Here is a 24,885-nt window from a genome sequence, read left to right as displayed (position 1 = left end):
CAGAATGTGAACTATATTTTTTCAATGTCTAAGATTTTTTTTTTTTACTTTAGACATTGTTTTGTTTTCTTTGTACGAAATTTGCAATAGTATAACCTTGACTGAATGCTTTAATGGTTTCCTTCTCTAATGGGTCGTGTTAGGTCTGTTCTTTTATCTGTGACTTATCTATGACTTGTTCATCATGAGGTACTTTTTTGTATACAGGTGCAGACGCCCCTTCACCAGCACATGTTCCATGAAGGGGAAGGAATGGTATTCTATTAAATTTTGAAAGCTGCTATTTTATGTCATCACTGAATCATTTTTATAATGGTCTACATAAAATACCTAACCTAAATTGCATAGTAAAGAGAAATAAGAACAAGGGGCGGGGGGCGATAGGATACCGAATCAGAACTATATAAAGATTTTCAGTTGGTTCCATAATAATTTAGTATAATAATAGGGTGGATGGTTTATATCAATTTAAGTTTTTGTGTTGCTGGGATTTAAAGAAGCCAGAGTTGTAGTCGAGAAACCTCTTCATATTTATAAAAATAAAAGCTTTAAAAATCTTTGCTGAGTTAAAAGTACTCTCCCCCCACCTCCTTCATTCTTCTGTAGTTTCTTTGAATCTGGTATGTGTATTAAGGAAGTTATTACATCTTTAATGAACTGAGAAATCCAATTTAGAAACCATCTCTTGCCTGCAAGGTGGCCTTAAGCTTCTGGACTTACATTGGAAGTTAATAGGATGCTTAATACCTAGCTCAAGCTGTTCTGTGTTACAAGGTTAGATAGATAAATTCAAGTTGGCTAGGTGGCTCAGCGGCTAAGACGCTGAGCTTGTCGATCAGAAAGGTCACCAGTTCAGCAGTTTGAATCCCTAGTATAGATCTTCGCGTGAGCAGGGGGTTGGTCTAGATCACCTCCAAGGTCCCTTCCAATTCTGTTACTTCTAAAAAAGGTTGAGTGCAACCAGCAGCTCTATAGCCACTCTGAAATGTGCCATGAATGACCACAGCAAGAGGGTACCTTCCAGCTTGTTATATGGCTACTCGTATTATAGGGTAGTCACAACCAATGTTGTTATTCACTCTGCAAATTTGTACAATTGCTTCTTAGTTGCATTTACTTTGATTGGGACCTGAGAAACAGAAACAGAAATAATTAAGATACCAAACATCTCTAGAACTCAAAAACAGGCAACCCCATGACTTATAAAATACAAGAACAAGAAAAACAAAACGGAAAGAGCAAGAGAGGAAAAAGTCTAACTATCTGCCTTATTGTAAGATTTTGGAGGGATTTGTAATTTTTGCTTTAAAATAAATTATCTTATTTTGAAAGAACTGGATTCCTTTGTTACTTCTTGACCCTTCTGAAACCAGTGACCTTGACTAAACCAAACAGATTTCTTTTTGGTTGTCTTTTAATTCTTCTCTCCATCTGAATGCACATTTATTTTCTTGATGTGGAGAAAAAAAAGTGGCGTACAAAAACAACTATAAATCTTAAATCTGGAAAGGCTTGCCTTGTAAAAGAACTTGGAAAATAAAATTGGGGCACGGGAGGTGAATGACAGGACATGAAACCTTCCTGCAATCAATGGAAGATGAAATAAGATTCATAGTTGTAAGTGTGCTGTCCCACTGATTTACCTTGGCCTTAATTAATAAACATGGGCATAGTAAAGCACATGCAGCAAAAGCCACACCTGATACTTTTTATTTTTGGAGTCAACATGTTGAATGGGGTAGTCCTTATTGTTAAGAGATTTCCACACTCATCTTTAAGGGAGTAGCCTCTGTTACCATTTTCAGATTCTGTCTTTATTAGGGAAAGGAAAGAAAGATAAAAAAGGGCAAGCTATAAAGATTTAATGTTTAGGTTTTTAATTCTGTTCTCAGTCCTGAAACAAATCTCATACAGGCAATTTACTTAGTTCAGTGCAGAGTATTCCTGAAAATTGATTTAGAAAATATTTTAGTCATTGAACTATAATTCCTTAGAATTCTCCATATTCTTCAGTCTCAATTATTTTAAGGAAGATGTATCCTAGTAAACTATGAATACTTAGTTATATAGATCACTTCTATTCTGGTTCCTTTCAGTCTCTGAAGAGGATTTGAAAGCTTCCCCACCACTGTTTATAAAACGTACATTTGGCTCTCTTCCAGTTGTATCCCTTAAGGTTTCTGACTATAAAGAACTTCAAAGCCTTTAATGGTGTTTTCAAAGGAATTTAGAACAAACTAATTTTGTTTTAAAACCAACATAATGCCAGATTCTTTTTAGATTTCTGTTGCAACTCAAGGACTCAGAATATGATTACTTGCTTTCTTTAATTGAAAACAAATTTCTGAGGTGGATTAAACTGAATAAGCAATTGGCTCAAATTTTTCTATTCATGAATCCAAGCCAGACTCATCTTTATATATTAACTAGTACTGTACATGCTTCACTGACCTAAGCACCATAATTTATAAAATCAGTATTTTTTTTTATTTTTTTTTTTGCTCCACAACTCAAGAGCCTTGAACAAGAATCCAGGAATAAAGGTTGCCATAATCTAGTGATTTTTCTTCTTTTTTTTAAAAAAAAAAGGTTGATGTTTTAAACATTGTGTCAGAGTTCCAATTAACACCCCCAATGAAAGAAGACTTTGAGGCCAGAAATTCCTCAAAGTTCCATTTTATTAGAGACATCATATTGGCACATCTGGGAAAACCCAAATCTGAAAGCCTCCAGGTTTTCCCCACCCAAAAGAAAGTCCAAGTCCCTTCCCCCTGCACCCGCATGTCCATCACATGGCCCAATAAATGCACCATCCCAACTGGAGATGCCTCCTAGTCATGCCACTCTAAGTGCAGGCTGGATTTCCTTGACTCTCAGAGAAAAAAAATATTATCATGGCTAGATATCCCTGCAACTCCTTGCAATCCCCCTTCGCAATTTCCCACAGCAGCCCTGAAGATATGGCAGCCCTGACAATCCCCCCAAAAAAAGATGGCTTTCAGGGCTGACACATCATCTATGTCTAAATGACCAATCTCTTCAACCAAATAGCTTTTCACTACAAGGATGCAAGTAAAGTGGCAGCAAGATTGATATTCCCACCCTTTTGATTCAATGCCCTGTGAACAAAATGGGATTTGTGCAAGATATTCAGACATTAGCCTCAATCACTTAAATTAAATTGTAGCTGAAAACGTATAAATGTGCCCAGCACCAGGTTAATAGCTAACTATTAAATGAGATTAAATTATAAATAGGACGTTTACCTCTACCCCAAAACTGATCTGCTATATGACAAATTGTATGCTTTGTAGGAGTGAAACAGATTAAATTATGTTAGGTTTGTTATTTCTGGCTCAGAAAGAAGGCAAGGGGCAATCAGAAGTAATCACACACAAACACACAAACATAAAACATTGATATATATTTTTTGCTTATATGTATAAATATCTTAAATTAGAGGAACTTTGATTGAAAGGTCAGCAGTTCAGCAGTTCGAATCCCTAGTGCCACATAACAGGGTGAGCGCCTGTTACTTTTCCCAACTTTTGCCAACCTAGCAGTTCGAAAGCACATAAAAAATGCAAGTAGGAAAATAGGGACCATCTTTGGTGGGAAGGTAACAGCTTTCCATGTGCCTTTGGTGTCTAGTCATTTTTTTTAATTATTTATTTATTTTTATATGCCGCCCTTCTCCGGAGACTCAGGGCGGCTTACAATGCGTTAAGCAATAGCCTTCATACTTTTGTATATTTTATACAAAGTCAGCTTATTGCCCCCACAAACCGGGTCCTCATTTTACCCACCTTAGAAAGGATGGAAGGCTGAGTCGACCTTGTCGGTCATGCCGGCTACATGACCACAGAGACGTCTTCGGACAGCGCTGTCTCTTCAGCTTTGAAATGGAGATGAGCACCACCCGCTAGAGTCAGGAACAACTAGCACATATATGCGAGGGGAACCTTTAACTTTTTAATTATAAAATTACATGGCAAAGTAAACCAAACTGCCTATGAAATTATAAAATAATTTTGTAAGTATGATAGATTTTTAAGAAAAGAAAAATGTAAAGGAAGTTTTGGATGTTTTGCCAGCAAGAGAATTAAGAAATTCACTTTATTTTACCATCTCTATTCAAACTTCCCTAGTATGATATTCTCATACTAAATATGCAAGTATTTTTTTTTAATTTGATTTATATGCCGCCCTTCTCCGGAGACTCAGGGCGGCTTACAATGTGCTCAGCAATAGCCTTCATCCTTTTGTATATTTATACAAAGTCAGCTTATTGCCCCCACAACTGGGTCTTCAATTTACCTACCTTAGAAAGGATGGAAGGCTGAGTCAACCTTGAGCCTTGGCGAGATTAGAACCTGCAGTAATTGCAGGCAGCTGGTCTTAATAACCAGCTTAATAACAGGGTGCCTTAGACCACTGTACTTAGTATGAGAATTAGTATGAGAATACTAACTTGCAATGCCAGTGAAATCTATTGACTTTTGCCTCCTCTTACAGTTGACTGTTTTAAATTGTGTATACACTGTATATCAATAGATGTACAAAAAGAATATATTGTTTAAAAAAATATTAGCAAAAACATTCAAACCCATTTGCACCAATTAACTTCCATGGGTATGGTGCACCAATTCATAGTAGTAAGTGGAGCTTACCTATCAGCAGTTAAAAATTCAAACATGTAACATTAAAAACCCTGCAATCCTTCTGATTGTCTAAATGGCCAATACTGCATAGTTCATAGAATTGAAAACAACCATTTAGAACATAGAATTAGAGAGTTGGTTTTAAACTAAAACTTGGTTTTAGTTCAACCTCCATTTCAGACAAATGATTGTCCAGTCTCTTTTTGAAAGTCTCCAGTAATGGATCACCCATACATTTTGAAGTCAAACTATTGCATTGGTTAATTGCTCTAACGATTAGAAATTTTCTCCTGAACCTAGGTTGCTTCTCTCCTTGGTTAGTTTCCATCCATCGTTTCTTGCTTTGACTTTTGGTGCTTTAGAAAATGGTTTGACCGTTGGGTGATCAAACTATCTAAGTCATTGGGTACAACCACTTAGTCAGGAATCCAAAGGAAAATATTTAGGAAAGATGAACATCTAGCCACCATTTAAATATATCCAGTGAAGCAGTGCCATCATCTTTTGGGGAAACTTTTGATTCCACCATCAAACTATTCTTACTGCTATGAAGCTATTTCTGTTATTGAATCAGAATTTGTCCTTCTGTAAAGGCGTTTGTTCATGTTTTGCACTGTAGAATGACAAAGAACAGTTTCTGAATTTCATCTGCACTATAGCATTTTAGATATTTAAAGAGTTCTATTATATCCGTACTTTATTCAATTATTCTTGATATTCTTTATTGTCCTTCTATGATCCTGTTTATTGTCTGATGGTGTGATAACTAGACATTCAAACGATCTTGGTGGTTAGGGCTGACCAAAATATAATAAAATATGGTTTTTACTCCCATGTTTTTTTCCCCAGCTTATTCCAAGATATTTTTTTCACTAATTCTGTTAAAGAACTAGGTATCCCCCATCCAAAATATGTGCATAAGATTTATACAGAGATTTTTTTTCCTCTGTCCACTTTGATACTTTCATTTTCAGCTCATTTTTCTAATTAGAATTGTTTTGAATTTTATTTCAGCCTTCTAGGTTGCTAGCTACACATCCAATTTAATGTCATCTCTGTCAGGTCTGGAAGCCATCTTTTGCATTGGGCCTTCAGGCCTGCCACATTTGCTACTGTGGAAAATTGGGAGGGGGGATTATATCTCCAGATCTGATAAAAATGATCTCCTCCAGTTTAGCAAATACAAAAAATGCTAAAGTATATACCTATATGCATGAATGGACTCATCATCAACCCCATATCTGAACTACCATCCTTTTTTAAAAAAAAATACCTTTCCTATTGAAACTTAAACTAAAGATGGACACTTCTGTACTTCACCTAGAACATTGTGATTCATATAAAATTTGTCAATCTGGATATTTGCCACAAATGTAGTCCTAAAATTATACAAAACTGCCCACCAGAAATGTTTTAAATTCTTATCTATTTCTGTGGATAAATTCAAATAGTTCATTACTGTTCTGGTGTATGTATGTACAAATTCAGAAGTTATTCATGTTTCATTTTCTTCTAACTACTCTGAAGCAAACAAAAATCCCTCTTGTTTAATTTTAAAAAGCAACATCCCCTCATTTCAGTTCCTAACTTTTACTTGACTCTTCATTCTGGTTTTCATTTCTGAAACCTGCTAACTGAACTATTCAGAAAATTCCACAAAGTTAAATTTTAGTCAAGTTAGTTCAGCCTTGCATGGTTTGAGAGCAGCCATCATGTGAGCCTGGTTAATTCTTTGGGACCTAGATCTCTAGACCTGTACTAAGCTGCTGTGTTTTACCCAAAGAAGGACCCTGGAGGCCACAGCTGCAATGCAGTTCCTCTTGTTCAGTCAAGGATGTGACACAATTCTCCTCAACAAAGTACTTTACATCTGAAGCTTTTTGTCCAGTTCTCCTAGTTGCTAGAAAAACTGGATGAGAGGCTCAGAGTGACACAAGGTGAAGAAAAGTGTTAACTTCACTTTGATTTAAAAACTCGCCAGAGAATCACATTGCTTTATAAAGCAGCCATCAAGAGGTTCTGTGCACAATTTTTCATTAAATGAAGCATCCCTTAATAGTTTTGCACTATTGCCCAAAAATCTAATTTTTCCCTTAACTGTTTTAATTTACTTTCCATATCTGTAGAAGGATTCCAAATTAGTTTTATATTTATTTTGCTTTGAATGTTTTGTTAATTTGTGGTAGAAGGTAAGCCATTCCAGTTTTTTTCTTCCATCCACTGGTTTATCATAATGGCACATTAAAATGTAAAGGATGAAGCTGTCTCTTCCTATAATTTTATAAAGGAAATATGAAAGTCAGACATCTGGATGGTGGTAACTTTGGGAAAAATTAGCAATGGACTCTAGTAATTGCTTGTTTGGCAATGTTTAGCGAAGAGCCCTAAATGCAATGTCCTTTATGACTTGTGAGATAAAACCTTGCAAAGCAATTCATATGCTAAAAATGTCCAATGCTGTATAAAAATTTCTTATAGCCAACATAACCATCTGGTCCACTATCCTTTCCCCACTTCTTTTACATAAACATTAGACATAACCATAAAATTATTTAAATTTGGGGGGAAAGCAATTATCTACCAATCACTGTGGTAGTCATATTTATTTTTAAAAAAATAGTCTTTCATATATGGTAGTTAAACATGGATGGGCTTAAAATGACCCAAGTGATTATGTTGCTGGAGTAATAGTTAACCAATTTCAAAGCATAGGTTTCTAGTCCCAGTGACACTAAACTCAAACAAGGAGCATTACTCTGTTTACCACTATAAGGAATGGCTGGTGTTAATGGCCATGATGCATTAGAGGTTGATTCACTAATGTCAGAAGTTGCCAATTATTCAGGGTCCTCTCTTATATAATCTGGATTTTTTTTTTGGCATGGTCAATCATATGCAATTTAATTCCATAGTTAGTAATGTTGCATTGATATCAGTGGACAGAATGTTGTACTGTCAGTTTTGCCCCAAACAGCATATTTTCCACATTCGAAAGCATGGTGTGTCTACATAAATCTTTTATAAAATGACTGGCCAACTGAAATAGTAGTTTCATGCTCAGAGGGCAATCAGTAATGTTGCAAAGTATTCAAAGCAGCTGATTATGCAAAATGATATCACTGTCTATCTGGTAGCAAAGACCAAAATTTATGGGGTGAAGAAAAAGTTATTAAATAATTAACATACCTCTTACAATCTGAGAAGAGGTATCCAAAAAAGAAAAGTGACAGGAATTCTTTATTTTTCCTTTTTCAAATTATGACTCCTAATTGGTTTTCTCCTGCAAGATTACAATACATGGACAAGAATAAAATAGGGAGACCCACGATGCAGCATATGGAAAAGTTCCATATGTTCTTTCAGTTCTTTTATTTTGTTTAAGAAAAAGAATGAAGAAAAGTTGTCTTTTCACATGTATGTGAATTGTAGTCTTTTTTTATGAATAAAATGCTTCCAATGATCCAAAGTTATTCAAGAATTACCACATATGTGTTTCAATGAAATTTCTAAACATTTAAGCACAAGATGGAATATTTTGGTTCCATTGAAACTGATAATAAAATAGTCATCAGAAAGGAATTTTAAAATCTTCCTTTTTATGTCTTTCTTCTACACTCCCCGATATTCCCTAAAGAAACTATTACATTGTCAAGATTTTTTTCCTCAGCGTTTGATCTATTTTAGTTACCTTATTCTTCTTCCAGATATCTTAGATGAGTTTAGTGGGTGAAAAATTGGTTCATAATTTATACTAGCTAATTTTTTTTTTTTTTTAAATTTCCCACAGGCACAGCAGCTTACAGACTTGGAACAAAAACTAGCAATTGCAAAGGAAGAATTGGAAAAAGCAGCTCTTGACAAAGTAAGTCCTCTTCTGAGTATATCCACGAGCTCTATTAATAGGCAGCTTTCGGGCACCCTAATTTAGAACTGAAAATCTTATTCTTCTAAAAACATAACCATAATTTTGATTTTACATGTAATTAATGTTTCTTTTGAAAAGTGAAAGCTATCATGTCGAGTCCTAACATCCCACTAAGCCATTATTTCTTTCATCTATGCAGTATTGAAAAAGATACCATGAGCTGATTCACACTGAACACTAAATTATAAATTGTGGGTTTCAAATCACATGCTAAGCCAAAAGCAAACTAACCATACCATGGTTCAGTGTGGTGAGTTACTCCCACCATTTTGTCTGACCATTAGTCTAGCTAATCCAATGCTGTTTTTGCAACAGTTGTCGTACTATGCCTTTCCCTTCCCAGGGAGTGGTCCCTGGACAACTGAGGTAAGGAACATAGTTTTATCTATTCTTCCTATATTGTATCTGATCATTTACTTGATGAAATTGGTTTGAGTAAATTATTCCTTATAATCCTGTGACATTCCCCCCACCCAGGAATCACAGCTGAAAGCTCTGAAGGAGACTGTACAACTATGCCTCTCATCTGTTTTGCACAATCAGTCTCCTACTGCCAATATTATCCCTTCAAGATCAACCGAGAGACGGACATCGTCTTTTACAAATGGTTCAAAAGCTCCATTTCAAGTGACAAACACCAAGGTATCTGGTTTTGGTTTTTTTTTAATGGACATTTGTCTCAATATTCTACCAAAATAGAACTAAAACTTTACTAAAACTGGAGAAATTTTAAAGCCAATACTAAATTTTAAAGTCAGTACTAATAGATTCTATACTATTCCATTCATTGATACAATAAAGTTTCTTATCAGTTAATCTCATCTCCTGGTGACATACAACCAAGCATCTCCTGGTAACATACAACCAAACATCCATACTGTTTTGTTATAACACTACCAAAATAGTTTGCCAGTGCTTTCTTCCAGATTCTTTGTTTATTTGTTTATTTATTTTGTTTACTTCCCAGTCTAGGCTTTTGTCCTGAAAGTTTCAGCTAGGAAATTTCCATTCAAGTAATTGCTAAGGTCTCCCCTGTTTAAATTCTGAGTCCAGACAAGGTTGTAGCTATAAATTCAGATCCTATTCATTGTGCTAATTGAAAAAAAGGTTATCTGTTGATGGTTGCTGTTAAAATCAATGGCGCATATTGGCCCTGACACACTTCTGTTATATTACTGTCCACAGAGTTTTGTTTTGTTTTTGTTTTTTGTTGTTGTTGTTTTTCTTAATTATTATTATTATTATTTTTAATTGAGAAGCATCATCAGCAGTGCACTGATGATGTTACCTAGTTTAAGTAATGAAACATCTGCAAGAAAACAACCAAGCTCCAAGGACACCTCATTTCAACCCTGAACTACAAATATTTTCCATTCTTTTGATTTTTTAAAAAATTGTGCAGTACCACAGAAACTTTAAATACTCTTCTAAATACTCTTCTAATATGCCACAAGAGCAGTAAAATGCCATGCATGTGTTGTGACTATGGCTGAATATGGTTCCCAAGGATAATTGTGATCGCTGTGTCACCATGCAATTGATAATGTTATGCTAAGCAATATGCTTCAGCCATGATGTATAGGTACTTTTAGAGATGTTTTCTATTTCCAAAATCAATTTATTTACCCTGGTACTTTGTGAATATCTAGAGTCCAGAAAAAGTTATTTCAGCAATCAGATTATTTCAGAATGCTTTATTTACATCTTCATACACTTCTGATATCCTGTGTAATAGACATATTTTTGTAGGAGCGTCCATACATCATCACTTATATATACAAATGTATTCAAGTAACTCCTAATTAAGACTATGATTTTCTACCAATAATGTGCTTGAACTTATGTTAGTGTGATGAACCAATGTCATTGGACCATTTCTCATCAATAGAAACTTTGGCCATATAACTATTCTGGTTTACTTGAAGATGTCCCAGTTATGTAAAGATAGTCATAGTCATCTTTCATTCTAAAGCAGTGGTGGAATTCAGCTGGTTCGAGCTGGTTCAGGTGAACCAGTAGTTAAATTGCTGGCTGGCCCCTCCCCTTCCCACCCTGCCCCTTCCAGGAGTCCCCATGTGCCCCATTTTTGCTCCCAGGTAAGTGCAGGGAGCTTCCTAGGCCCAAAATGGGGCACGGGATGGTGGTGGCACGCCCCCTCCCCCATGGCCCATTTTTACTCCCAGGAGGCTTCATGGAGGCTTCCTAGGCCTGATTTTGCTTCCCGGGAGGCTTTAGGGAGGCTTCCTAGGCCCGCTTTCACTTCCCAGGAAGCTTCAGGAAGGCCTCCTTGGCCCGTTTTTGCTTCCAGAAAGGTGCAGGAGGCCAAGTGCTGCCTATCATACCCCTGGCCACACCCACCATGGCCACGCCCACCCAGCTGGTCATTAGGGCAGAGAACCAGTTGTTAAATTATTTGAATCCCACCAGTGTTCTAAAGATAAGAGGTAAGAATGATCTATAGATCATTCTTGACTTACAATATTTTGTTTAGTGACTTATTTCATTTGAAGCTACAACAGCACTGAAAAAAGTGACTTATGACTGTTTCTCATGCTTAGAACCATTGCAGCATCCCCTCACTCACATGATCAAAATTCGGACGCTTTGCAACTGATTCATATTTATGAAGCTTGTAGTGTCCCAGCGTCATATTATCACATTTTGTGATCTTCTGATAAGCAAAGGCAATCAGGAAGCCAGATTCACTTAACAACTGTGTTACTAACTTAACATTTGCGGTGATTCAATTAACAACTGTGGCGAGAAAGGTTGTAAAAGGGGGCAATTGTCTTTCTTAGCAGCAGAACTTCTGGGCTCAATTGTGGTCATAAGTAAAGGTCTACATCCATCTATCTATCTATCTATCTATCTATCTATCTATCTATCTATCTATCTATCATCTTTGTGTAAATAAACAGAATAAAACCAGATTTTTTTTAAATGGTTGAGTAAATATTATTCTTGATTATCTTGTGAAGCAGCCATGACATGTTTCTTTTCTCAGCAGTCAGAGCTGAAATTTCAAAAAGAGAAATACTTCATCAATTTTACACAATCAGTCCCCTACTATTAGGTCCCCTACTATTAGGCAGGAAGGTCTGCAATAGATTACAATGCAAAATTTTGCTAATAAGGCCAACAACGTTCACTCAGAATTTAACTCTTCATAGCAGGGAGGCTACTCAACAGGTTCTGACAGGTTCTGGAGAACCAGTAGCGTAAATTTTGAGTAGTTTGGAGAACAGACAAATACCTCTGGCTGGCCCCAGAGTGGGGTGGAAATGGAGATTTTGCAGTATCCTTCCCCTAGAGTTGGGGAAATGGAGATTTTGCAGTATCCTTCCCCTGCCACACTCACCAAGCCACACCATGCCCACCAAGCCACGCCCACAGAACCAGTAGTAAAAAATCTGAATTCCTTTTGGTAGATTCTGATGAAGTAGATAGGAAGTTTTCTAGGTTTCTTCAGGAAATTGAGGTGGTGCATCCTCTCTTGAAGAAGACTTCCAACTATCATCCTATCTCTATTCCTTATTCCCTTTTTAGGGAATATTTTTAATGAGGTGGTAAAGAGAGGGTGTGATGTAGTGGATAATATGTTGAACCAGGAGCAAGAAGACTCAGGTTCTAGTCTTCCTGTAGGCATGGAAATCAATTCAGTGATCTTGGGTCAATTTCTACCTCTGAGCCTTCATCAGGATGAGCAAAAAATGGTTGAAAAACAAACCCCTCTTAACAGTAAGCATTGATAAGCTTCTCTGTAAGAACTAGACAAGCACAGCTTAAAACCAACAGACTGTATGATTAGGCAAAACGAATATGAAGAGAAACAACAGCAACATTTCTGAGGAGGTGATAAGGCCTCAATTACATTCCAAGGCATTTGATAGAAGCAGAATTGATCATTCCCAATAATTTATCCTTCTCAGAATCTAAACATGGGAACTGTATGCTGGCTGATCTTATCTCCTAGCCGCCATAGCAACCTCTTGAGATTGAGTATTGGGCATTGATTTACAGTGAGTTTGCTCTTTCTTACGGTTATTAAGGGGTGAAATTCACCCGATCCGGTAGCGATGGAGTCGGGTGGTCCAGAGAACCAGTAGCAAAAATCCCTGCCCCCCCCCATTGCCCAGCTGAGCTGCACAATCATCAGAGGCTTTTTTTAATTTTTAAAAGCATTTTTTTCTACATTTTTTCGGCCGAAGAGATTATAGAAAAAATGCTTTTAAAAGTAAAAACAAAGCCTCTGCCAATCAGGCAAGTCAGCAAGGATCGTCAGAGGCTTAAAAAAAAAGAAAAAGCATCTGCCAATCAGGCAAGTCAGCTGCGATCGTCAGAGGCTTAAAAAAAAGAAAAAGCTCTGCCAATCAGGCAAGTCAGCTGGGATCGTCAGAGGCTTTAAAAGCATTTTTTTAACAACCTCTTCAGCCGAAGAGGTTATAGAAAAATAGTTTTAAAAGTAAAAAAATTAAAAAGTTGGCCACGCCCACTCAGTTATATTACCCCCCCCCCCACCAAGCCACACCCACAGAACCGGTAGTAACAAAATTTACATTTCACCACCAGGATAAGCACTGATTGGTGACAAAGGAATAGAATGGCAACAATGACTCATGCTTTTATACTTTTATACTGTCCAGTTAGACTACTGCAATTACAAATAATTAACTTTGAACACTGCTCAGCACTGATGGCTAACAGCCACTATAGTATATAATATCTGCATTACACCCATGTTAACCTATTTCAAAGTGCTGGTTTAACCAATAAAGACCATCATTACCTCTTGGTAGAATTTCTTTATCCAATGTATTGCCCCAGTTGGGGATGGGTTTTGTACCTAGAGAAGATTACCTGAGTGAAGACATGAGGCAAAGATTTTCCATACCAGGATCTTGTTTATGGAAGAGCTTATACCTGAAGGTCTGGCTTATACCTCAACTAGCATCATTTATAAGGCAGATAAAATGGGAATCCTCCCACAGGGCTTTTCAAAGTTTGTATTGCCTTCTTCAATTGGTGTGGGCACCAATTACTTTTATCTTGTAATTTTTATGGTTTGTCATGAATACCGTTTCATGGTCTGTAGTTGTGGATTTTAGAGTTGGTGATAATTATAAACATGATACATGCATAGTGAGACCCATGGTGATGCAGTGGTTAGAATGCAGTACTGAAGGCTACTTCTGCTGACTGCTGGCTGCCAGCAGTTTGGCAGTTCGATTCTCACCTGCTCAAGGTTGACTCAGCCTTCCATCCTTCCGATATCAGTAAATTGAGGATGCAGATTGTTGGGGACAATATGCTGACTCTGTAAACTGCTTAAAGAGGACTGTAAAGCACTGTAAAGCAGTGTATAAGTCTAAGTGCTATTGCTATCATGGTCACTTCTTTTAATCAATCAAGAGATGGAAGTGAATTGTCCCAAACAACTTCTCATAAATATGTTCTGAATATATTTAATTATAAGATTCTAAATCAATAAGGCAGAGACTGTTAAACATAAAGATTCAAGGCTGTTGTCATAGGAAAACAGAAAATAGTAACTTCAACCTTCCATTTTATTTGGTATATAGTAGACCTAATGGAGGGTTATTTTGCCTTTCATTAAACAGCTTATCGATTTCAATTATTTCTGCAAACAATATGCTACAGCAGCAATAAAATTATTATTATTAGTATTATCCTTATTATTACTATTATTATATACACAACAATGTGAAATCATAATTGTCAGAATTTACCTTCATTTGCACTGAGATTTTTGCAACAACCTAGGATCAAAAGTGTGGCCTTTTGTAATTGACAGATTGCATTGTAAATTTTATTTATTTTATTAAATGTACTTAAATGTAAGCTGTCCAAGAAAAGTTCCTTTTGTAATTGATAATGGTAATTTTATTAATGCCAGTGGTTTTCAAGTGGTGTTCCAGATGTTTTGGGATTTCACCCAAGGTATCTAATACCATTGGTACGCCAAAGTTGTTCTTCAGAAATGTTTTGGTTTATTTTCCCTTTTAAGCAATGTCCAACCTCAACACTGTCTCCTAGATACATTTCAAAATGTCTCCTTAGGCAACATTTCTGAAACACCATTATAGACTTTCTCTCCAGGGTTAAGAATAATCAATAAATAGATTGTAATTCATAACACGTGCCTTCAATATCTTTCACTGAGAAATGTGATTGCTTGTGAGATATTGTTGACACTAGGCCATGTCATGAATATATCTGGGAAAAATGGGTCATGAATTTGTTGCTTTGTTCATAGACATCTTATTGTAAATATATATTATCCATAGTTACAATTCCTGAAGTCTGCTACTATACTACTTGTTCTCAGTTAGTAATGAACCAGGTTTCATTTATACTCATCACAACCAAATTATATTATTGAACTATTATACTATATTATGATATTGAAAAAGACCATAAGGTAATAAATTGGACGAAAAATGCCTTGAAATAATATTAACTGCAAGACAAGCCAAACTAGTTGCTGCTTATAAAAAGTAGCAAAATTCATAAGTATTATATTTATAAGGTCACTGTCATATTTTGCACATATCAATTCTTTTTTAGACAAATATATATATATATATATATATATATATATATATATATATATATATATATATATATATACATATATATATACAGTATATACCCAAAAAGTTACACTGAAGGAATGGAACAGTTCTTTATATGTCTAAGGTTAATTAGCTTTAAAAACAAACCAGCAATTGATTGCTGGTGAGCAATTCCTAATTTGATCTGACGAAAAAGTTAACAGAATAACCGGTTGCAAGTAACCTTGGAGGTCTTCTAATCCAACCCCCAGATCAGGTAAGGTAAAAACCTCCAGTGTTGGAATATCCACAACTTCTGGGACAATTTTTTGCTTCAAACATTGCAAATAGTGAACACACTGTTTCTTGCAAAAGAATTTGGCTGACTAAATCAGTAATTGTTATCTGAAATGAAGGATTGTATTAAGTTACTTTCAATTTAGTAAGAATTACATATCAACAACATTGAGAGCAGTCTGAAACAAGTAATAAAAATGATAGGAGAAGCTACTTAAAAGGAACACATTCACTTTATATTTAATTTTGTTAAATGTTCATGACAAGCCTGTTTTTTTTTTAATTTAAAAAAAATCAATCCCTTTTAATGATGGAGAGTGTAGAAACGGAAAAGCTACATTGCTGTTGTTTGTCTTAAGGGAATCTGTTCTTTTATTATTTAAAGCAGTTCTCCAATATGTACATGGACATTTCCAACAATTTTTTCTCTCTTTTTGAAAAGGGATCTTTCTACCTTGTTCTCAGAATATTGATTGCATTAATTAAAAAAATAGAAAAGAGATAGCCTCCAACAAATTAAAAATGTAAATGGGTAGGGGGGAGAGAAAAAGAAGAAAACGTTTTAGAATATTTTTTGTTAGTAGTTATGAAGTTATTGTTATGGAGTGCTGTTGCTTTATTATTACACATTTTTCCACTCTTTTGAAACTTTCTTGTTTATACTTCTGTTTTTTTTTTTTAATCTGAAAAAGCTCCAGACAAAGAGCTTCTTAATGATGTCTTTAGGATATCATTGAAATATGGGAAATGAAAGATGGCATTACTGTTGTAGAGGGAGGGCTTGGGGGGATAAATAAAGAGTTGGTACTGTTGAATTGATGCTGTTGTGGCAGTTTTACATTTTGGGAGAAAAGCAACTAAATAGCAAGCAACTAAATAAGAATTAAAGTAAACACAGGAAAAACATGAATGGAGCAATACCTCTAATCATTAATCTATACAATCAGTGTTGTTCAGTCCTCATTACTGCTAAACAATTGATCCGTTCTACTGTCATTACCTTTGGAAGATCTGGCAATAATCTCTACTTCTTGAAATTACAATCTATTTTTCAAATAAATCATTTTTGTTTGCTAAAAATGGAACTGTTGCTGATAACTTCATTTATCATAATATCCTAATTTAAATTCAGATTCTGATCTTTTGTTCAGAATATTCTTCTCTAAAGAAAAGAAAAGACAATATAAATTTAATGATTGGGATGGGGAATTCTCTCATATAAAGTAAAAAACTCAAATTCTCTGAATGTGTATACTTTTTTTTAAAAAAAACTTCCATATAACAGTCCTTAGTGAAATATCTCTTTTTTCTTTTTACAAAAAAATCATTTTAGTCAATATTTCCAAGCTATTGCTATGAAACTGTCAGAAAGATTTCTCACATCTAATAGTTATACCATTAATGACAAAGAATTGCTTTTAAGATGCATTCTATCCCTGAAGAGATATGGTAAGTCTCAATTCAGAGATAAACTTTTAGCAGAATATTGTGATTGATTGATTGATAGATAGATAGATAGATAGATAGATAGATAGATTAGATTAGATTAGATTAGATTAGATTAGATTAGATTAGATTAGATTAGATTGAGATATTTGTAAGAACTAGGATCACTTCTAAAGCCTGTCTTGTAAGAATAGGCCAAAGTTCTTCGAATTTGTACAGAGTGTATATCATTTATTTCTTCTGTATATATAAACAAAACAAAACTGAAACTTAAAAAAAATTAATTCGGAAAGCAAATCTAGCAATTTATCTATCAAACAGATCCCCCTGAGGTTTTTGCTTTTTGTTTTGTTAAATTAGAGTTGCTGTCTATTTTTTTTTTCCTGTTTATAGTAAATATTAAGAAGACAAATATATATGTGCCAACAAGTCAGGATTAAAAACAAACACATATTTCTTTCAAAGAACTGTGAGATGTACACTGTGCAACATGTTTTGCTCCTTCTTGCCCCCATCATCCCTTCGGGCTCCAGTTCCAGAGATAGATGTCACAGAACTAAAGTATATGTCTGAGGCTGAACCAGAGATTGGCCTATGAGAGCAGAATGTCCTGAGTCCAAACAAATAAATACATCAAAGATTAGGTGAGGATTAATAAGGCTAAAACAGAACTTGTCCTCCTTAACTCCTTTTTTTTTCCTGCAGTATTCTACATGAATCTCATTTTGCTGGGTGACTTTGCTGGGTGGATTAGGTTTATTTAGTTGCCATTAAGTAGAACTGTATTGTTTAAAAATAGTTGTTTGAAGTCATCACAATCTGTTTCAAATATCTGTGCATTTTGCATACAGTTTGGCCGTAGCATGTCATTCTTTGATTTCCCTAAATAGCACTTTGATTCAATTGTTATTTGTTTTAGTAATTATTCTTGAGGCTCTTTCACAGAAAGCATTACTATTTGAATAGAATAACACATATTTCACAAATGAAAAATTATGTAAACAATGATTGCCCAGCAGCTAGATAGCTAATGATAGCTAATTGATACCAAATTTACTTTCTTAAAGCAGCTGACAAGTAAATCTATTAAACTTTGAGACCACGTGAATACCATATAATTTTGTTTACTCTAGGTCACATAGTAGGAAATTATTCCAGAAGATAATCTACCAATGAGTAGCTCAGATTTTCTTTCCCTACAGGATTAAATACAAGAACTGTCTTCAGTACTGAGTCATTGAATGGAAAATTTTCCTTCATATTTAGCAAGATACTCAGGTGAATCGCTTTAACTGAGTCCCTGAAAATTTCAAATTAATCATTCATTATCTAGTTGCTTTATAAACATCTTTATAAACAAATATGCAGCAAAGTATATAAATCATGTTCTAATTTCTAATATAGGTCATGTTCTAATTTCTGAAAATCTTCCTATGGTTTTATCATCTTTGTTGTAAAATGATACATTTAATAAAGCTACTCAGCTTAATAAAACTACTCAGGATGAGTACTTTAATAAAATCTTAAAAGATCCATGTATTATAGTACAGTTTTTGGATTACAAATTCCTTTATACTAAAAGGTTCTTCTGCTTGCATTTAAAAAAGCAAGTCAGGTGGTACCTGTGGCCAAGAAGACCAAATATATTCTTTCCTGGAATATGAATTACTTCTCACAGTCAATGAGACACTAATCACTATACATGTGGACTATTGCAAGATGTTATACAGGAGGATGTTCTTGAAGGTCATGAAGAGTTACAGCAAGTCCAGAATGCAGTGATGCAAGCAGTTTTGACTACACCTTATTATGCTCATGTAGTATATCTGCTACATGAACAGATTTTAGTAGTGTTAGTAGGTACCAGTGAGCTTCTGCATGCAATTCAAGAAACTGGTTATCTCTTATAAAGCCTTTCCAGAACATGACTCAAAGGTTTGAATTATCCAAATTCTTCAGTTCTTTACATAAGTCTTGAAGCCTTGCCTTTTTATCTCATGTTCTGGGATAAGTTGGTGAGATGGATGTCCACCCAGATTTTACTATGTTGTTTTGCTATGGCATATGTTCCACCATTATGGTTATTTTGTTGTTGTTGTTGTTCATATATATATTCCAGAACTATTGTTGAGTAAAATCAAATCAATCAACTTATGTTCCAAAGTAATTTTCTAACATAAAAGGACATCAAAACTAATAGGATGACAATGTACATGACTATTCTTTCTCTGATATGATTTAGGAACATTCATTAGAAATGAACATGAAATATCTTAATTGCATTGAGCAACTAAACTTTTTCAATTTGACTCCAGATTGTATATCTAAGTATTATAATTGAAATATATTGAATTCTTGGCCACAAAAATGCAGAAAGCATTGTTCATCATTGGTGGATTGCTTTATCCTGCAGTATTTAGGAAATAATTTAGAGAATTGAACTATAATCCAGACAGTTTCTAATGGTACACATGTATGTCATTCCTATCTGAAAGCCTTAGCAGAAACCTTACATTTTCTAATGATCAGTGTAACCCTAATATAATAAGCCTTGTTGCCCAGTATTTAGAAGGAAAAAAAACCCTGACCTTCAAAAGTTACCACAGAGGATAAGGTAAATTAAAATGTAAATGAAAACTCTCTCTTGAAGTTTAAACAAGGCTTTCTGCTAACATTAATTAGGATAATGAGTAGTTAATATTTGCTATCCTAAGATATTTCGTTTTAGCTTGTGATGATGATGATGATGATGATGATGATGATGATGATGATGATGATGATTCACAATGTGAAATCACAGCTGTTCTTTAGCTGGTGTTGACCTTGATATGCATCAAGTACTTCCCCAAAACCCAGGATGTCATAATTTCATCATAGTATAGGTATGGATCCAGCAGTGTGATTTTTTTTTTAATGTTCCAGTTGTGAGACATTGTCATATCTTATTTTTATCTACTTTCCCCTCCATCTTTTGTAGAAATTGATCATGTAATGCTTTTCCTTGCCAACAAGGAATCATTCTTAACCTTTTCCCATATCTCGCTTAGGTATTTTAAACAGTTTTTGATATTTTGGAAATGCAGTAAAAAGAAACCTGCCAACATCTTCTGAAATCAACAGGTCTGTCTGTTTGTTTTGGTTTGTTTGTTTGTTTGTTTGTTTGTTTGTTTATTATTGAAACAGTCTTTCTCTCAATAAAAATAGGAAGCTCTTTTCTTATTTTCTTTCTTTCTATTTTTGATTCTACTGCACAGGTTTCTCACTTTATTTTTTTCTAGCTATCATTTGCATGAATGAGAACACAGGTGAGATTCTGAGCTGTCAACAGAACCATGAACTTCACAAATTAGTTGCAAAATCTTCACAATAAACACATTTAATAGCATATCTTCTTACAGATTCTAGAGACAAAAACATGTTAAAAGAAATGAATGAAATTGTTATGATCCAACTGTCGAGCCCCGGCTGGGACTCGCCATTCCTGGGGGGCTGGGGGAGCCGGGGTGTCAGAGACATCCATCAGGACGCCTGAGATGGTGGGGGAAGATCCAAATGGCAGATGGCTGTGCACAACAATGGATAGCCTACAGCCCCGTTGAGGTCGGCACAATGGCACAGCTTCCAGTTTCTGATTCTTTGGGCTGCTGCCCAATGATGTTTACGGAGCGCCGGCAGCATTGATGAGCGGGAAACACGAAAACACCGAACAGCTGATGGGGGGATTGGGATAAGTGCCAGATGATGGTTTGAGGGCTGGGAGGGGAATAAATAGCGCTGCGTGGTGGTTGTGCGCAGCGCTGACTTTGACCCAGCAATCCGGCTTGTTCTGTTCTTTTGACTGTGTTGCGGCTTATATCAGTAAACCTTTGCAACCCAACATTGCTTACTGGTCTTCTTAGATGCCACACGAACCAGATAATAGATGAGGCCGAGACCAACAGTAATAACACAAATTGAGGTCATAGTTCTATATTACTTCATATAACATCATGCTTAGCATTCAAAAGCCTAATTATAATATGTTGAAAGATTTAGATGTGTCCACTGGGATTTTCTTTACTTTCCCATCTTCGAACAGCAGTCCATATCAAGTTTGTTTTTAAAAGAGAAATGCTGAAGAAACTAAAATCCAGTGTAAATGGATTTGATCATATTTTTCAGATCAAAGTGTTTATTGGAATTACTATCCAAATTTTGCATTGGTTCATAATTGAGTTGGTTTACAAAGACATGAAAATTAAAAAAAATTACTTTAAAATCAACATATTAGTGCGATTAAAAGCAATGGCAAAATAACTGAGAATGTGAACAGAATATATCTGTGAGTAAACAACACAAGCTGAAACAATTTATGGATGAATGTATAGACTTAAATTCTTGTCTTTGAAATGTCTCCTTTCAAAAGTATTTTGTTTGTACTGTATTTTTGTTACATGCAAATGTCAATGATCTTTTAGGCAATAATATAGCATTGAGCAATGAGCAGAAAGAAAAAGGCGGTATTGTGGAATAAATGGACTTTTCTAAAGAAATCATTATACTGCAGTTCAATATAAAACATAGGGCTAACAAAGCAGCCAGTTACTGAAAAACAAAACAAAACAAAACAAAAAGCAAAAGTCAATTTCTAGTAAAGCATTTTAGTCAGGATGCAGTCTTCAGTGAAAGCACTGATCTGGCTTCAGTCAGATACCTGACTGATAGAAAGGGAGAGATTCATTACTCCCAGACTTTTTAAAACAAACTTCTCTATGGTATAGTAGGCTACCATTGGAGGGCATAGGAGTATTCTGTTGAATTCCATCTTACTGACCATATGTTCCAGTCAATAGTCCATCGTGATCTCAGTTGTGGCACTGGATTACCTTGGTACCTTGTCCTGGGTTTGAGGTCCAGACTAAACTGACAGTCAGGAACAATGCAGGGTTTTATATTATTCATTATAACCATGAATTTTCCAAGTTTCTAACTTGTCCCTATGCATGGACTGTGACCCTCTCGTAGTCAAAAGACTCCTTGGTCATTTTTTGCCTGACAAGTAAGATAAACCTTGCAAAGCTGGAAAACTGATAAAATGGTGTGTTCTAGGCATCTGTCGGATCCATATTGTTTCCAGAATTTGCCTGGGAGTTTGCTTGCTGTTGGTTGCTGTTGGATATGGAGACAGTCTGGATAGTTGATGTGAGAATTAAGTTGTAAGCTAGTGATTCCCAGGACAGAAAAGCTTGACATATAACTATCAACAACTGTTCAGCTTCAAACACCAACAGAATCCATTGAAGCATAGTATGGAAAAGAGTTAACGAGTGTGAACTTCCAGGAGTGTAAAATAAAATTTGCACACTGATAGTGGGCAAAATAAATAAATAAATAAATCCATATATGGCTTCATTATAGTATTTCACAAAAATTCTCATCTAGCTGTGGCAATTCCTGTATAAGAGATCCTCTAGTGAAGATCAAGCATAGCAACCAAGTTATGCCAAATGACTTCAGTGTTTTTTCTGGGGACCTAATGTTTGAGACAGATCAGATTGCTTATGCAGTAAGGCCATCTCAAGGTGCATTTCACCTCCATAGTGCTGGAGTCATCCAGGCTTGATTCCTTCTATTGCATCTGCAAAAAAAAAAAAAAAAAAAAAAAAAAAAGCTAGCATCGTTCCTCTATTCAGCATCTCCTTTATTAAAACACAGAAGGAAAGAAGGACAATCTGAAACAAATTGCATCATTCTGTGCAGACAACTTTGCAAACAAAGTTGGCTGGTTCTGTTTCTAGTTAAATTCCATAGCTGTGCAGGTGATAGAGATATACATAAGCAACTACATATCCCATTCCCTTTGTTTCTTTTCCGCTTATAAATCTTGAGGACGTGGACCTCTTGAGGATTTGTATGATGAGAACCACAACTAGCATACTTGATTTTATGACTTCTGGCAAATTCAATTGGCCATGATGGGATTGGCTTCGTGATTAAGGGTAGTGATCAATACATCCTTGAGGAAAGAATGTGGTCCCAATACCTAAATAAAGGTATTAAAGAAATCATATTTCAGATCAAGAGGCCCAGAAAAGATTATGAAGAAGGTGCAACCTTTCAGTTTCAGATACAGTCAAATGAAATTGATTTTCTGGATCCATTTTAACCAGACTTTCTATGGAATATGGTTCTGAAACTGCTTTGGTCAACTTAATGGGTAGCATATGGGAGATATTGGATGGGGCAAACTGATTTTTCGAAATCTCACAACATTACCAATGTTGACTGCTTGGCAAAATTAAAACTTGGCTCATTATTTTAAAGCGGTTCTAGTTCTTTTTGCCAGGCTATACCTAGATAATTCATCTAGGCCGCTAATCTTTGATGTCTCATTGGATATTTCTTGTCTACCATATCAGGCTTTGGAATGCAGAATCATTAGTATTCTAATTATATCTAGTTCTATTGCTCTTTACCAACCAATTGTAAGGAAGTTTAATAATAGTCTGAAAAAAAGATAAAACAAAATAAAATAAAATGCAAGCAAAATAGAAGTACTATTAGTAAATAGGAAATTGAAATTCAGAATTTCAGTTCATCCTAGTTTAGACAACGCTGTCCTCTGCTTCAGGGGATGTTTCTTCAACCTTACTAGCTACTGGATTTATAGATGGCAGCTATAGCCAGGCATATTTTAACGCAATTATATCAGATGTTACAGCCTGTTTTGCTTAGTATAATGCTTTGAATTTGAGGCTAGCATATTTGAAATTGTGCAAAATACAGTAGTTAGCATGCAAAATGATCCAAGGAAATGGATGATATAATGCCTGTTCTTAAAAATCTATATTGATTTCCTGTTGGCTAGCTTGCATAATTTCATGTATTGATATTGATTATTACAGGTATAAATAATGTAAGGCATAAATATTCCAGGCTCCTTTGTTTCTGGGATGTTACTGTACAGATACATAACAAGCCCTGAACTACATAATTCCTAGGACTGATATTCCTGGTAAGAACTGAGGAATTGAGAGAGAATTTTTCCGTCATTTCAATATTTTCAGAAGTAACTGAGTTATAAATCTTGGCTAGTGGTTGTTGTGCTATCAGGAAAAGAAAAGAAGGATAGGCAGTGATACTCCATGGGCAGCATTTCTGACAGCCCAGGATCAAACTGATTAAGACTTAGACAGGCCAAGCATGAGCAAGTCAGCTTGCTTTGGGGACTTTCCATTTCAAATTTTGGACTAGTTGACATCCTGAGCTTGACAGCTGAAATGACCTTGCTTTATAAAATGTTTCCTGTGTTCGTTTTTCATGACTGTGTGATTCTTGACAGACTTCAGGAATGCAACATGAGTCTTATGCTGTTTTACTAAAATCATATCCTCAGACCAGATCATTTTTACCGAGTTGTGCTATATTTGTTGAAGGGACATTGTGTTTATATGCATTGCCGAAAGGCAGTGAGACTTCTACCTACTTTGTAAAAAAAATCACAAAAAATTGTGGCAATGTGACCCAGCTGTTTTTATTTCAGATCCTACAAAGACTATTACTCTTGCAGAAGATTCTAGGAATTCATCACAAGCAACATTTTTGGAATTACTATGTGTTCTATTAACACATAATACATTAATAAAACACATTATACATAATACATTAACACTATTGCTTCAGGTGTGTATGAATAGAAGTATAAATGCAGGCAGGTAGGCATAAATCTTGTTACATATTGCACTGAGATGGACAGTATCAGGGGTGGGTTCTACTTACCTTTACTACCGGTTTGCAATGGGGCCGCATGCGCAGAAGCTTCCTGATGATGTTAGGGTCAGTGGGCAGAGCCTCCTGCCGGTTTTACTACCGGTTCTTGTGAACCGGTCCAAACCGGAGGCAACCTACCACTGGACAGTATGCATGCATGCATGTATGTATGCATGCATTCATGTATAAGGAAATGCACACCCTTTTGACTTCTTGACATGTCTTTGTAGTTTTC

The 24,885-nt window shown here is 35.4% G+C and overlaps 1 protein-coding gene across 1 annotated transcript in view; it reads left to right on the top strand.

Moving 5' to 3' along the window:
- Positions 1-24,885, top strand: part of LUZP2 (leucine zipper protein 2) — a 386,482-nt gene that overhangs the window by 304,105 nt on the left and 57,492 nt on the right. Inside the window, exons 8-9 of the mRNA XM_070957545.1 lie at positions 8,449-8,523; positions 9,064-9,228. Of these exons, the coding sequence (XP_070813646.1) occupies positions 8,449-8,523; positions 9,064-9,228 (240 nt within the window). The remainder of the gene's footprint in view (positions 1-8,448; positions 8,524-9,063; positions 9,229-24,885) is intronic.

This window comes from Pituophis catenifer, unplaced genomic scaffold (genome assembly GCF_029215685.1).
Source record: "Pituophis catenifer annectens isolate HBS135680 unplaced genomic scaffold, rPitCat1.0.hap2 SCAF_1, whole genome shotgun sequence".
NCBI classification, from domain to species: domain Eukaryota; kingdom Metazoa; phylum Chordata; class Lepidosauria; order Squamata; family Colubridae; genus Pituophis; species Pituophis catenifer.
Note: the sequence above shows the minus strand (reverse complement) of the source record. Positions and strands in the feature narration are given on the sequence as shown.